Source organism: Leucoraja erinacea, chromosome 21 (genome assembly GCF_028641065.1).
Source record: "Leucoraja erinacea ecotype New England chromosome 21, Leri_hhj_1, whole genome shotgun sequence".
In the NCBI taxonomy this organism is placed as follows: Eukaryota; Metazoa; Chordata; class Chondrichthyes; order Rajiformes; family Rajidae; genus Leucoraja; species Leucoraja erinaceus.
Genome location: NC_073397.1, coordinates 11,205,534 through 11,221,628, shown reverse-complemented (window position 1 = coordinate 11,221,628; position 16,095 = coordinate 11,205,534). Strand labels below are relative to the sequence as shown.

Here is a 16,095-nt window from a genome sequence, read left to right as displayed (position 1 = left end):
GGGTTTGTAGGTGAATTGGCCGCTGCAAATTGTCCCTACTGTGTAGGGAGTGGGAAAATGGGATGACATGGGCCTAGTGTGAAGGGGTGATCGATGATCGGCGTGGACTCGGTGGGCCTGTTTCTATACCGCATCTCTAAACTAAACTACACTGATAAAGCAGCCAAATGAAACTACAATTCAAGCTTTGACATCAATCACAGTCTTGCCAATGACATTAATGTTGGGTAGCAACACTAGTCTCCAACCAAATTGATCAAATATGTAAAGAAATGTGTTTATCCCAAGTAGTTTTAATCAGGTAACTGTGCCAAGAAACTTGGTTCTCAGGCAAAACATGGTGCATGGATAGGAGAGGTTTAGAAGGTACAGGCCAAATGCGGGCAGGTGAGACTAGCATAGATGGGTTGATGTGGGCAAGTTGAGCCTAAAGGCTTGTTCCCATGCTGTATGACTCTATGACAGTATTGTTTTAGAGGGATATGGGTCAAACCCGGGCAAATAATTAGCTTAGATGGGCATCTTAGTCAGCATGGACGAGTTGGGCCGAAGGGCCTCTTTCTGTGCTGTATGAATATGACTATCATAGAATGTCATAACATGTTATCACAGATGGTCAGCTCCAAAGGACACAACAATGAAAAACATCAGGTTCAAAAAGTTAATGCATTCTTGCCATTATCAGTGTTGCTGTCAGCAATTTACTTGCAATAGATGAAGCAAAGTCACTGACCAATAAGATTGTAATGAGAATACACAGCATTATCTGGTAAAAATCCAATAGTAAAGGATGTTGTTTGGCTTAACCTGCCTGTTCACAGGAACTCACTAATCGGTTTGCTCCCCTGTTCTTTCTTTAAAGATGTCACAAAGAAATTTCACTCTTGGGCAGAAAAAAAAATCAATGTGAAGCAAAAGTGTGGTTTCTCTCAAATATCAATGCAGTTATTGGCAGAGTGGTCCAGAACTAGGTGAAAAGAATGAGGGCAATTGGCAAAATAAGCACAGTGGGCGCAGCTGGTAGAGCAGCTGCCTCACTGCACCAGAGATCTGGGTTCCACTGCAACCTAGGTGTGGACTTTACGTGTTCTCCTTGTGACCACGTGGGTTTCCTCCGGGTGTTCTAGTTTCCTTCAATATCCCAACGAGGTGCAGGGTTGCAGATTAGTTGGCCTCTGTAACATGGCCCCTGTTGTGTAGGGAGTAGATGAGAAAGTGGGAGAACATAGAACAAGTGTGAACGGGTGATCGGTGTTTGTCGTGGTGTCAGTGGGCTGAAGGGCCGACTTCCATGTTGTATCTCTAAACCAAACTAAACTAAATCAAAACAAATGAGGAACATTTGTCTCGTGCAGGATGTGTTTGGGCTCTGGAATGCGCTGCAAGAGGTGGCAGAGGAAGTAGATTCAATGAAGGAATTTGCAAGATCAGGTGGAGAGGGTGCAGGAATGGGACCAGCCAGACTGTTCCAACTTAGAGCTGGTGCAAACTCGTTTTGGCCAAATGATCTCTTTTCCTGCTGTAACCATTCTGGGAAACTCCAAACTTCTACCTGTACTACCATCAGGTTTCTGAACGTCCAATAAGAACAATTCCAGGTTTAAAAGAATTTACCCACACAACCCAGAAGCACAGCGGTAGAGTTGCTGCTTACAGCGCCAGACACCCGGGTTCCATCCTGACTATAGGTGCTGTCTGTGCAGAGTTTGTATGTTCTCCCCATGACCACGTGGGTTTTTCTCTGGGCACCCCAGTTTCCTCCCACTCTACAAAGACATATAAGGATGAATAAGCTTTGGTAAATTGCTTCTAGTGTGCATAGGATAGTGCTAGTGTATGGGGGTCATTAGTCAGAACAGACTTGATGGGCCGAAGGGCCTTCTTCCGCGCTTTATCTCTAAGCTAACCTCATGTTTCCAACACGTGAATGATTAACTCCTCAGCAGCAAGGAAGGTGCATTTCTGTGAACACCCACCAACAATAACATGAAAGAATCACTCGTACCTGACATGAATCCCCCACATAGTTAGCTGGACAGAGACAGATTTCCACATTGCTGGCAGCATCTCCATCTCCAGAGTTTGCAGCTTGCTCCAGGATTACATTGTGCAGTGTGACCCGCTTGGCCAATTGGGAGTGAAGGACTCGTATCTGTAGGCCATCCAGGCTGGCCAGCACCATCATCATCTCTTCTCGGGACACAGGGTTATGTGTTTGTACGTGCCTGAAGTTACTCTGGGCAAAAATACATTTGTTCCAACGTCAAATACTCAAATTACAATTACATTTCTCTACAGCTGCCTTTTCCACCTTTTATGTTTCCACAACTATCCAATCCTTTGTGGATCAGAACAAAAGGTCTAACCTGACCCTCACTATGACTTTGCATCTTAAAATGCTACACCTCGCTTCCTCGCCAGCCAGAGGCCACATTTACACTGGGCACGTTTGTCTCCAGTGCTAAGCCTGATGAATGCGTGCAAAATTAGTGCCGGACGCAACTCCTGGACGACATCTTACTCCACCTCATTCTGCATTCGAGAGAGGTTCTAACGCCACTCTTTGTGAAGGACTCCATGCAGTTTGTTTAAACTGTAGGGGAGAGGAGACATTTGTGGCCATCCATGTCATTCAATGCAAACAAGACTGACCAAGGAAAGGTGGAGCCAACAATAGACCATTGTGGGCTCCACCTTTCCCTGATTATCGCTGCTTTTTGCATTTCTTTCATTCATTTGTTCTATGTACCGTCTATATCTCTCGTTTCCCTTCCCCCTGACTCTCAGTCTGAAGAAGAGTCTCAACCCGAAACGTCATCTATTCCTTTTCTCCAGAGATGCTGTTTGTCTCGCTGAGTTCCTCCAGCGTTTTGTGTCTATCTTCGGTTTAAACAAGCATCTGCACAGTTCCTTCCTACACAATGCAAACAAGACGATCAGTTGCAAGTTGTACTTGGCTTCACATGCAAATGCATCGCTGAATGCATGGATGTGGAGCACAATCAACAGCATATGGTTACATATCTGCTGAGCTGCTGCAAGTAAGAATGTAGCTGTTCCGTTTCAGAACTTACGACAATAAAACACTCTTGAGCTAGTACATTAAGAACCAAAGACATTAAGAACCCCTCTTCCACGCTTTTCTTTTTAAACTCCAAACCTGAAATGAAAAGGACAATTGCTAAAATTCTATTTTTTTTGGATAATGCAGATTTTCTTGGCACGTGAATCATACAGCCATGATAACACATATCATACACAGCACTGCTGTAACGGCATCCCACTAAGTCCATAACGTGAAACAAATAATAAATGAGTTGCTCTCAAACCTCCACCAGTTGCAGTCGGCTCTCATGATGCTGCCCAGGAGCTGGATACTCCTTGGCCACGTACATTATGGTCATCTGATTCCCCTGAGGAAGAGGGAGTTAACGCAATTTAATTCTCCAATTTAAAAATAATCATCAAAAATCAGTAGCGAGTGTCAGCGGGACACATGACTCGGAAGTAAAACATTTAGTGTATCCCAAAGTCTGCACTATAAGTTTGGCTTTGGTAACGAGGCTGCAGATATCGAAGGAGGTCCCATGGGGGAGACGGCAGAGAATGAAGAGCGACCAGGTGGGGGGGGGGGGGGGATCAAAGGGGGGGGGGGGGGTCCTGGTGAGGGGCTACTGATAACAATGGAGGGACCCAGCAGGGAGCTGAGATCAAAGGGTAGTGGGGGGATGGCGAGAATGATGGGGGAACGAATGGGGGACCATTGGAGGCCGCAAAGAATGATGGGGGATCATGCAGGGGGATCTGAGATCAAAGAAGGGTCCTGATGCAGGACCACCGAGAATGATGGGGGGGGGGGCCCAGCTGGGGGCCGCCTGCTGCCATGACGGGCCTGGTTCGCCGCTGAGAACCGAAGGTAAGTCTGTTCGATGAATGTCGTGTTACTTTGTCGGCGCCAGAAATGTGACGACTCTGTGTGTACTGCCGAGGTGAGGTCTGCTGTGTGGTTCTACCGGGTTGCATGTAAAAACAAAGCATTTCACTGCACCCAGGTACGTGTGGCAATAATTGAATTGGACTGAATCATTGAGTGGTTCCAGTGGCCGAGCTGTTACTGAATCTCACCTTCAGAATCACGTCCGGGCGAACTTCGACCGGGAGGGAGAGGATGTCACCGCGCAGAACCTGGGAGCCGAGCCGGTACATCAGGTGCCCTCCGTAAGAGGAAACCTTCAAAGGAGAAACGTTTATGTCGCACAGAGAAATGAGGGACAAATTGAAGATGGGGTGAAGACAAATATTTGGAATGGGTGCAGGAATTGGACTGCACATCACTCAGTTAACACGTAACGGGTGTCAGGGGTCATGGGGAGAAGGCAGGAGAATGGGCTTAGGAGGGGGAGATAGATCAGCCATGATTGAATGGCGGAGTAGACTTGATGTGCCGAATGGCCTAATAATGCTCCCCGTCACATGACCTTATGGATAGATGCTCATACAGCATGGAAGCGTTCGGCCCACATTTACTGGGCAAAGCTGTGGATTGGCTGTATTTAATAACAATAATAACCTGCACACCTGGTCTGCATTTGAAAATTGATTTTACCCTAACCCTAATCCCCCCTTCCCCCTCTTAAATCTGGTGTTCACCTGACTTGGATATATGTTGGCAATGTGTTCTAATCCTGGATCGCTCCAACCCACATCACCACCTCTGTAAGCACAATTATGGATTGTAAATAAACATCAGCCTTCCCAGTGACATCCACACCTCAGTAATGAGTCGACAGGAAGCATTGCCCCAGTAGAGAGGAAGCTGAGGCCAAACAGTTTTGCATTTGAGATGCAAATAATAAGATGCCATCATACCTACAAATGGGTTGTTAAATTATTCTAGAAAATGCTTGTTGACACGTGAATGATTGAAGGTGATAAATGCTTATATAGGTCAATTTTCCTCAGTGTACCTGGGGTGGCACAGTGCAGCGGTAGAGTTGCTGCCTTACAGCTCCAGAGACCCTGGTTCGATCCTGACTACAGGTGCTGTCTATATGGAGTTTGTAGGTTTTCTGTGTGACTGCGTGGGATTTCTCTGGTTTCCTCCCACATTCCAATGATGGACAGGTTTGCAGGTTAATTGGCGTAGGTAAAATTGTAAATCGTCCCTGGTGTGTAAGATAGTGTTTGCAGGTCGGCGCGGACTTGGTGGGCCGAAGGGCTTGTTTCCACGCTGTATCTCCAAAGTCTAATGTGTACCTGGTCTCCAAGGTAAGGATGTGGTGCGCGCCAGTAGAGATCCTGGTAAATATCGGTCACATCATGGAGATTTGCTTCAACCTCTCTATTTCCAGGGTTGAGAGACACTGGCAGTTCTTGGCGATCTCCACTCACCAATCTCCAACCATCCATATCCACTAACTGAAAGAAAAAAAATAGAACGGGATGAGAGGATGTCTAGGCCTAGAGGTCATAGCCTCAGAATTACAGGACATTATTTTTACGAAGGAAATGAGGAGAAATTTATTTAGTCAGAGGGTGGTGAATGTGTGGAATTCTTTGCCACAGAAGGCCAAGTCTGTGGATATTTTTAAGGCAGAGATAGATGTATTCTTGATTAGTGCAGGTGTTAGAGGTTATGGGTAGAAGGCAGGAGGAAGAGATAGATCAGCCATGGTTGAATGGCAGAGTAGACTGGATGGGCCGAATGGCCTAATTCTACACCTATTCCTTTTGACATGAGAGTTTCCCAAAGTTGAAGTGGCTTAATGTTTCAAAGAAAGTTTGCATTCTGAAATTTAGCTGCCATTGAATCACCGCTTTTGGGAAGAATTTCAATCGCTATGAACTCAAGGAAACCAATTATCAGTCTGAAGAAGGGTCCCGACCTGAAACATCACCTACTCATTCCCTCCACAGATGCTGCCTGACACGTTGAGTTAGTTCAGCACCTTCATTGTAGTAACAGAAAATCACCCTCAAGCATAACCTTACTGAAAGGCGGTGGAGACAATGAGTGGGGACGTCACATAAAGAATAAAACAAAACCCAGCAGGAACTGTGATGTAAACGCGAGTATTTAATGTGGGAAATAAGTGCATGAAGCAGGAGAACAGGGTACTTTTTAAATGGCGAGTGAAGTGAGTGGATTTCATGTACAGGGTCTGCTGATGGTATTAAACTAATGGAAATATGATTATGGAAGAGGACGTGAAAGCTTTTCAGGGATTTAGAAAAGCTGAGTGTGGGGTGAGAACATGGCAGATAGAATGTAATGTGGGAAAATGCACATGAATGGACTCAACAGGGAAGCCAAGTCTTTGTTAAATGGTGGAGGTCGGGTAGTGTTGATCTTCAAAGGGACCTGGGCCTGCTTATCATTGAGGGCTACAAGCAAGGTGCAGCAAGCAAATATGAGGGCAAATGATACAATGGCCTTTATTACAGAAGTATAGGGTGGCACGGTGGTGCAGCGATAGAGTTGCTGCCTTAGAGCGGCAGAGACCTGGGTTCGATCCTGACTCGGGGTGCTGACTGTACGGAGTTTGTACGTTCTCCCCATGACTTGCTTGGGTTTTCTCCGGGAGCTTCGGTTTCCTCCCACACTCCAAAGATGTACAGGTTTGTAGGCAAATTGACTTGGTAAAAAATTGTAAATTGTCTCTATTGTATGTAGGATAGTGTCAGTAGCCAGGGACCGCTGGTCAGCGCAGACTCGGTGGGCCGAAGGGCCAGTTTCCACATTGTATCTCTAAACTATGCCAGAAGAATGGGAGGATATTTCAATGAAACTTACAGATTTCTCACGGGGTTTGGCAGGCCGGATGGAGGGAGGAGGTTTCTGCCTGGCGGGGGAGTCTAGAAAGAATACAGAATAGGGTGCTACGGAATGAGATGAGGGGAAACTTCTTCACTGGGGCAGGGGGCAGTGAGCCTCCATTAATAAAGGTGTAGTGGCTCAAATGTTGAGATCATACAAAATAAAAATGCATAGATTTGGGGATATTAAAGGGAATCAAAGGATATGAGAATAGTGCAGGAAAATTGCACTGCATTGTACGAGGTCAACTATGATAGAGTCGCAGCATGGAAACAGATCCTCAAGCCTAACTTGCCAACATGTCCATTCTACACTAGTCCAACCTGCCTGCGTTTGACCCATCTCCCTCTAAACCTGTCCTACCCATGTACCTGTCTGTTTCTTAAACGTTGCGATAATACCTGCCTCAACTACCTCCTTTGGCAGCTTGTTCCATACACCCACCACCCTTTGTGTGAAATAGTCACACCTCAGATTTCTATTAAATCTTTCCTCCTTCACCTTAAACCTATGTCCTCTGGTTCTCAATTCCACTACTCTGGGCAAGAGACTGTGCATCTACCCGATCTATTCCTCTCACGCTTTTATATGCCTCGATAAGATCACCCCTCATCCTCCTGTGCTCCAAGGAAGAGGGTTCCAGCCAGCTCAACCTCTCCCCATAGCTCATAGCCTCAAGTCCAAGCAACATCCTGGTAAATCTTCTCAGCACCCTTTCCAGCTTGACATCATCTTAATGAATGGTTGATCTTGTAGCGATCAATGGCTGATGAATGGCTCAAAGTGTCATGCAGGCCTTTCCTGCTCCTAACAATAATGCTCTTACGATATGGAATGCACTGCCTGAAAAAATGCTCCAACGATGAAAACCAAAATAGCAGGGGTACGGAGAGAGGGCAGGAGCCTGTGGTAAATTCTGCAACAAACAACCAGCATCGGCTTGCTTGCTGTATCACCTCCCGGACTAAGTTATTCTGATATCACGATAAACTGGCAGGTCAGTGAAGAAATATTAAGCCAAGGGAGATACTTTATAATTGAAGATTACACAAGTTTGGACAATAAGCACAAAATTAGAAAATAAATTCCCACACCGATTACACACCGTTTAGGGTGCTGTCTGTTTGGAGTTTGTACGCACCCACCGTGACCTGTGTGGATTTTCTCTGGGATCTGCAGTTTCCTCCCACATTCCAAAGTCGCACAGGTTTGTTGACTAATTTGCTTGGTATGATTGTAAATTGTCCCTAGCGTGTGTAGGGTAGTGTTAATGCGCTGGGATCACTGAATGGCGTGGACTTGGTGGGCCGAAGGGCGTGTTTCCGCGCCGTATCTCTAAACTAAACTAAAAAACGGAATTCAACCGATTCTGGATTTTTGCCCAAAACTCACTTCAAAAAGGATTCTGTCACATTTTATAACGGCGCATCTGTGCCAACAGGTCTAACCCATAACAGATGACCTTGGTGAAACTGCAATGCTGGAAGCAGAACAGTGGAGGATTTAGTGTCCCGGTGACAACGCGTGACTCACCGCGGCCCTCCACTTGGTGGAGATCTGGCAGCGATCGGTGGCTCCGAAGCAGAAGCAGCTGGTGCAGCCTTTGGGATTGGTTCGATCCAGGTAAAAGGTTCCTAGACGGCAGCCGTCACACCGTGCGCCTTTCACGTTTTCCTGGGAAACAGACAAATCCGGGGAAGAAATCAGAGGAGACTGCTCAACTCGTCCCAGAGGGGGCAGCCATTAACGTTGATCGGGGTTAGACCCGCGCGGCAGGAGTATCCCGGCAAGCCGTGACCAGACCCACCAGCAGGCCCCACTCGCCCGCCGTGGACCGACGACCTGCGCCACGGACCGGGAACCCGCCCAGAGTGGAAGGAGTCAGTCAGAGGGCCGGTACGCAAACCGGCTACAGGAGGGAGGGAGGGAGGGACTATGGCATCAATGGTGGAGTGGGCCGCTGGGGGCCCTGGAACAGCCTGGGGCTCGGCTGGACTGAGCGCCGCTCCCAGAGGCCAAGCACGTGGACGGTACACAGCCTGAGTGGTGGAGGACACCACAGCTACGCTTGGCCAACACCACCAGGACAACGGGCTTTGATGGTCAGGCTAACAACCCTGCACTTACAACAACTGGGACTTGAAAATGCCACCAAATCTGGCGACTCTGTTTACTGACTTGGTGTACGACAGCAAAATATACACTTGCACTGTACCCAAGATGTTTATCTAAGATGCACCAAGTGCCTATACATAGTGATATTGGGACTGAACTGTGTACAATAATGAATTTCACTGTCACTCAGTACATGACAATTAAAGCTCCATTACATATAAAAATATTCCTGGTCCTAGACACAGTCCCTCCAGGGAATGGGAGATGAATTGGCCATTTACTCCCCCACCCCACTCCCCTCATGCAGTCTTCGGATTTCAACCAAAGATGGCACAAAATGCTGGTAACTCAATGGGACAGGCAGCATCTCTGGTGAAAAAAGGAATGGGTGATGTTTCGGGTCGAGGCCCTTCTTCAGTCTGGTTAGGGATAAGGGAAACGAGGGATATAGACGGTGATGTGGACAGATAAAGAACAATGAATGAAAGGTATGTAAAAAAAGTAACGATGATAAAGGAAACAGGCCATTGTAAGCTGTTTGTTGGGTGAAAATGGGAAACTAGTGTGACTTGGAGAGATAGACAGAGAGGGAATGCTGGGGCTACCTGAAGTGAGAGAAATCAATATTCATACCACTGGGCTGTAAGCTGGCCAAGCAATTTGTATTTAGCATTATTCATCATTCTGACAATGGAGGAGACTTAGGACAGAAAGGTTTGTGTTGGAATGGGAAGGAGAATTAAAGTGTCCGTAGATCAGGTAGGTTCAAGCAGGCGGAGCGAAGGTGTTCCACAAAACAATCCCCCAGTTTACGTTTGGTCTCGCCGATGTAGACAAGTCCACATCTTGAACAACCGATACAGTGGATGAGGTTGGAGGGGGTGCAAGTGAACCTCTGCCCAACATGAAAGGACTGTTGGGGTCCCTGGACAGAGTTGAGGGAGGAGGTATAGGGATAGGGGTCGCATCTTCTGCTGTTGCAGGAGAAGGTACCTGGGGTTGGGGTGGTTTGGGTGGGAAGGGATGAGTTAACCAGGGAGTTGCGGGGGGGGAACGGTGTCTGCGGAAGGCGGAAAGGGCGGAGATGGGAAATTGTGGCTAGTGGTGGTGGGATCTGGTTGGAGGTGGATGGCAGGAATTTCGGAGGATTATGTGTTGTATGCGGCGGCTGATGGGGTGGAAGGTGAGGACTAGGGGGCTCTGTCTCTGTTGCAACTAGGGGATTTCTACACTGATTTTTGATAATCTCTCAAAAGATTTTGGTTATTGGGATCACATACCTCAGGACCAAGCAGTTGCATGAAGAGAAGTTGGGTGGAATGGTGGGTCTTTGTTTAGACAATAGCGTAATGATTCTACATGTTCATAAATAAATGAGTGACTTGATTGTTTTTTAACACCTGCCTGATAGAAACCATAACATTGGTCTTACATGGCATTAAGTGAAGTAATTGATCAACTCAAAGCTAGGTTCATGGGCAAGAATTGCTTCATAAAACACTTACACGCACGCTTCCATTTTTGCCCCAATATGAGCGTTTATGAAGGAACGTCAGGTGAAGACAATTCATGGAGGGTACATCAAAGAAGAGATGGTCAATGGGTACGGCCCTGCAGAAGGCTTGGCTTCCTCTCATTGCCACCTTCAAACAACAAGGGTATCAGTGCTGCAGAGGAGTTGGTCTATTTTGGTGCAGACACCAAGCTTTCATTCAGACCAGATCTGCCTTTCACGTCTGGTTCCATCCTTAACCCTCCGTGCTGCGAACTGGACGATAATCTCTGGCCCCAATTTCAGAGAGAAGCTCTTGCCCTTAAAAGTTATACTGGAGGAACAAAACTAAAATATATTCATCACCGTGTCTTAAATCTTCCAGAGGATGTAAGCAAATGATGAATCCTGATATGTGCCTCAGTGAGTCTGACTCCTCGGCATTCTGTACTAATAGTGTGATCGACAATTTTTAGTTAATTTGATGCTTTTCCAATCTACTTCAGAAGGTATCTTGTTAGTTCAATCAATTGTTGAATGCTGGAATAAATCAAGTTTAAATATGGTCAAAAGTATATTGTTGATTGGGATGTTTTTTTTAACGATGATTATGTTGCACGTTTAACTCGAGGGGCTCTGCTTGGATCGATGATCTGACCTTGCATTGGCACCGGCCGGTGTGCGAGTCACAAATGCTGGCTTCCGTTCCGTTTTTGTTACAGTCACACGGCACGCAGTCTGGGTAGCGGTAGTATCCCGGAGTACAGCGATCACACTGGCGTCCGGCTACGTAGGGCTTGCACCTGTACAGGAAAGCAAGCATCTGTCAGAGGAGGTCCCACAGGTGGAGCAGGAGATGTCTGGCGGGGCAGACGGTGGGGTGGTCTGTGAGATGGCGTGTTCCTTCCAACACTTACTCTGGCGTGTCTCGTGCTGGGGCAGTACTCTGGAGTTGAGAGGCGGCAGAACAAACAGTTGGGCTACCACACCATCCAGAAACACATCTGGGGGCACGGCGAAGGGCAGTGGACTGAGATCAAGAAGCCAGGTCTGAAGTCCTGATCTTTCCCTCATCTGACCACCATAAATGCCAGGTCTCCAAGCAATATCTGAACTGGAATTCATCGCTATAATGCTAGAAGGCTGTGGAGGCCAAGTCAATGGATATTTTTGTTGCGGAGATTGATAAATTCTTAATTAGTAAGGATGTCAGGGGTTATGGGGAGAAGGCAGGTGAATGGAGTTGAGAGGGAAAGATAGATCAGCCATGATTGAATGGCAGAGTAGACTTGATGGCCTAATTCTGCCCCTATAATTTATGGTAATTTATTAGCATTATATTAGACCCACATAGAACTAATGTGAATGGTGTGGCATACACACTCCTTGCTAGGGGCAATTTCTAGAGGCCAAATAACCTACAAACCTGTGAGTCGTTAGGATGTGGAAAGAAGCCGGAATACCCGGAGGAAACCCATGCGGCCAAAGGGAGAATGTGCAAACTCCCACACAGACAGCACCAGAGGCCAGGATTGAACCCGGGTCTGTGGCACTGTGAGTTAGCAGCTCGTAGTGCAATATGCCAATGTTCGCTCCATGTCCCCGCCATTGACAACAAGGTCAAGGCCACATCTGCAAGATGAGCCGCTATTAAACCTTTCTGATCCCCATGAAGTGGTGCAATTCCAGCCAGTGTCCACATTTCACTACTCAGTAAATAAACTATGCTAGTGCTGTACAATATGACCACTGCTTTACTAGTTACCCTTGTTCTGTTGAACACAAATGAATGAAGAGCGTGGGTATAGTACGATTATGCAACTCGTTGTTTTGACTTTGTTAATTCCACCACCTGATGTTATCTCCTCAAGAGAGAATAACAGCTCAATACATAAAAGACCTGCGTGGGCAGCTCCCGGCGAAAACACAGCAGATACCGAATGCTTAAACATTTTGACCGGGACTAGATGGGGAAGTTAAGGTGAGGGTGGCTCGTCAATCTGCAACACACATGGACCTCATGCAGTCACTGGGAATCCACTGTATAAACGCCCTTAGATGGTTTAGGAAGTCTGGCAAGTCCCCAATAACTCTCACCAACTTCTACAGACGTGCCATAGAAAGCATTTTATCGGGCGGGATGCATCACAGTACGGTTTGGGAACAGCTCCATCCAAGACTGTAAGAAATTGCAGAGAAATGTGGACGCAGCCCAGACCATCACACAAACCAACCTTGACTTCCACTGGAGTTCCATTGACTCCATTTATACCTCACGCTGCCTCGGCAAGGCCAGCAGCATAATCAAGGAAAAGTTGCAGCCCGGCCACTCCCTCTTCTCCCCTCTCCCATCAGGCCAGAGGTATAGAAGTGGAAAAACGCACCCCTCCAGATTCAGAGACAGTTTCTTTCCAGTTGTTGTCAGACACCTGAACCATCCTATCACCAACTAGAGAGCGGTCCTGAGCAACTATATACCTCATTGGAAACCCTTGGACTATCTTTAAATCGGACATTACTGGACTTTTATCTTGCCCTAAATGCTATTCGCTTTATCATGCATCTGTACACAGTGAATGGCTCAATTGTAATCATGTATTGTCTTTCTGCTGACTGGTTAGCATGCAATGAAGGTTTTTCACTCTCCTCGTACATGTGACAATAAACTAAACTGAACAAAGGTCGATTTGCTGCATCTAACTTTGACCCAGACCCTTGTAATCAGCATCAGACAAGTGGGTACCGAGATGAGCTGGTTTCTGGCAATTGAACCGTCCTATCACCAACTGGAGAGCAGCCTCCCATCTATCCCGATAGAGAGCTTTGAACTATCTTCAAATCGGAATTCACTGGATGTTATCTTGCACTAAACATTATTCCCTTTATCCTGCATCTGTACACGGGGCTCGGTTTGATTGTAATCATGTATGGTCCTTTTGCCGAAGGGATAGCACGTTACCAAAAGCTTTTCACTGTACCCCGTCACACGTGACAACAATAAACTAAGATTGAAAGTTGAGGCCAGTCCCACCTCGTGATGTCCAGCAGCACAAAATGCAAGGACCTTTTTAATGCTGCAAATAAGTTGAATTTGCAAGGACTAAAACTATTAAATACCTCATTCCCACAAACAACAGTACCCAACCAAAATCCCAGAAATATATGTGTCATTCCATTGAGAGGAATAGATCGGGCAGACGCACAGAGTCTCTTGCCAAGAGTAGGGGAAATGAGAACCAAATAGGTTTATGGTGAGGGGGGAGAGATTTAGTAAAAATCTGAGGGGTAACATCTTTACACAAATGGTGGTGGGTGCATGGAACAAGTTGCCGGAGGAGGTATTTGAGGTATGAACTATCGCAACAGTTAAGAAACATTTAGACAGAGACATGGATAGGACAGGTTTAGAGGGATATGGGCAAAACGCAGGCAGGTTGGACTAATGTGGATGGGGCATGTTGGTTGGTGTGGGCAAGTTGGGCCGAAGGGCCTGTTTCCACGCTGTAAGACTCAATGATTCTATACTATTTCATTCTTTTTTGTTACAGCAGAGACTGCACGCAAAAAAAGTTAATATATGCACACCTCGTTTCTCTCTGTGGACATAACAAAACGTGCCCCAACCATAGTTGCATTACATCTCGCATAGCTTGCTGCCAAACAGTGCTGGCTCTTGATAACATCTGATTGACTGAGATGGATTAGTTAAACCTCAGACAAAACCGCAGAAATAATAAAGTTGCTCAGGAATCTTGACAAGAAGCTGCTACATTCCTGGTGTTGTGCAGCTTCACTGGATGAGATATCAACAGCATCTGCTGTGACGGGCTTCATGTCATAGGAGCATAATTAGGCCATTTGGCCCATCAAATCCATTCTGCCATTCAATCCTGGCTGATCAAATTTTCCCTCTCAACTCTGTTCTCCTGCCTTCTCCCCATAACCTTTGATGCCCTGAGGGGTGGCACAATGGTAGAGTTGCTGCCTCACAGCTACAGAGACACAGGTGTGATCCTGTCTACGGATACTGTCTGTATGGAGTTTGTACATTCTCCCCATGACCACGTGGCTTTTGTCGGTGTGCTCCGGTTTCCTCCTTCGCTTAAAAGACAGACAGGTTTGTAGGTTAATTGGTATCAGCAAAGTAGTGAATTGTCTCTAGTGTGCAAGATAGTGCTAATGTACGGGGCAATTGCTGGTCAGTGCGGACTTGGTGCGCCAAAGATGTATCCGCGTGGAATCTCTACAGACTTTCTCACCAAGAATCTTTCAATCACCCGGCTCACCTGCACTGGCCGCTCTCGGTGTTACACTCCGGTCTGGCCGTGTCTTCTATGCCCGGGTAGGAGCAGTTGCATTCCTCGCATCCTATCAGCGGGTGGCAACCAAACGCCCGTGGTTCACAGGTGATGCACTCTGGGCGCACCGTGCGTGGGGGGCAAATGCAGTGACCCGTGACCTCTTCACATAAACGCCTGCCGCACTCACACGCTGAGGAGGAACAACATCGATTAGCAATAAAAAAGACAACGTGCTGGAGTAGCTCAGCGGCTCTGGCAGCATCTCTGGACAGGTGACGTCTGGATGGGACCCTTCTTCAGGCTGATTTAAGTGTGCGGGGGGGGGGGGGGGGGATAGGGGGGAAGAAAGCTGGACGAGAGGAGTGTACGACAAAGTGTGCAAACCAGAATCTGCAGTTCCTTGTTTCAACAAAAAGTAGTAGACTGTCTTTGTTTGTTTGTGTGAGTAGGGCCATCCATCCTCACCACCCCTTCATAGGCCCTTCACATATGCCCCCTTTGGCTAGTTGAGACTGTGCAACAGTATTAGTAGAACAATAATCTATTGCCAGACCTCTGGGCGACTGTGTTAAAACTGTAACAAATGTTGATGCAAGGAGCAACAGATAGTGGTGTTCTGAATAAAGTGGAGACAGAAACAATCGATATCAAGACTGGGGACTCTTCACCAGATCATTAACCTGAAGTGTGAACTGGTTGTCTCGCCACAAGATGCTGCCTGACCTGCTGAGAATATTTGTATTCCTTGTGTCCAGCTGTGGGGATTGAACTAAACTCAATTTAGAATTAAGAAACCCAGATGACATCAAAACTGTAGTGGGCATTGAAGGCGGTTGTCGGAAGGTACAGCAGGATGTGTGATTAAAGGAATGGCTGATGGAATTAAACACAAGTGAAAATGATGCATTTTGGGGAAAGATAAACAAAGGCCGAACATACAGTGCAAATACAACAAGACCTTGGGATGCAAGTACATAGCTCCCTAAAAACCAATGACACAGGTAGACAGAGTGGTGAAGGAACATACAGCAGGACATATTTACGAAGGTAGATAAAAATGCAGGAGAAACTCAGCGGGTGAGGCAGCATCTATGGAGCGAAGGAAAAGGTGACGTTTCGGGTCGAGACCCTTCTTCAGACTGATGTGGGGGTTGTGGGGGCGGGAAGAGAAAGGAGACAGTGGGCTGTGGGAGAACATAGAAACATAGAAAATAGGTGCAGGAGTAGGCCATTCGGCCCTTCGAGCCTGCACCGCCATTCGATATGATCATGGCTGATCATCCAACTCAGTATCCCATCCCTGTCTTCTCTCCATACCCCCTGATCCCTTTAGCCACAAGGGCCACATCTAACTCCCTCTTAAATATAGC

The 16,095-nt window shown here is 46.8% G+C and overlaps 1 protein-coding gene across 1 annotated transcript in view; it reads right to left on the bottom strand.

Moving 5' to 3' along the window:
- The window catches only part of lama5 (laminin, alpha 5), a 265,684-nt gene that overhangs the window by 64,217 nt on the left and 185,372 nt on the right, over window positions 1-16,095 (bottom strand). The window contains exons 35-41 of the mRNA XM_055652107.1: window positions 14,711-14,915; window positions 11,083-11,227; window positions 8,351-8,491; window positions 5,257-5,418; window positions 4,126-4,230; window positions 3,330-3,413; window positions 2,006-2,236 (exon numbers count right to left, since the gene is read on the bottom strand). Of these exons, the coding sequence (XP_055508082.1) occupies window positions 2,006-2,236; window positions 3,330-3,413; window positions 4,126-4,230; window positions 5,257-5,418; window positions 8,351-8,491; window positions 11,083-11,227; window positions 14,711-14,915 (1,073 nt within the window). The remainder of the gene's footprint in view (window positions 1-2,005; window positions 2,237-3,329; window positions 3,414-4,125; window positions 4,231-5,256; window positions 5,419-8,350; window positions 8,492-11,082; window positions 11,228-14,710; window positions 14,916-16,095) is intronic.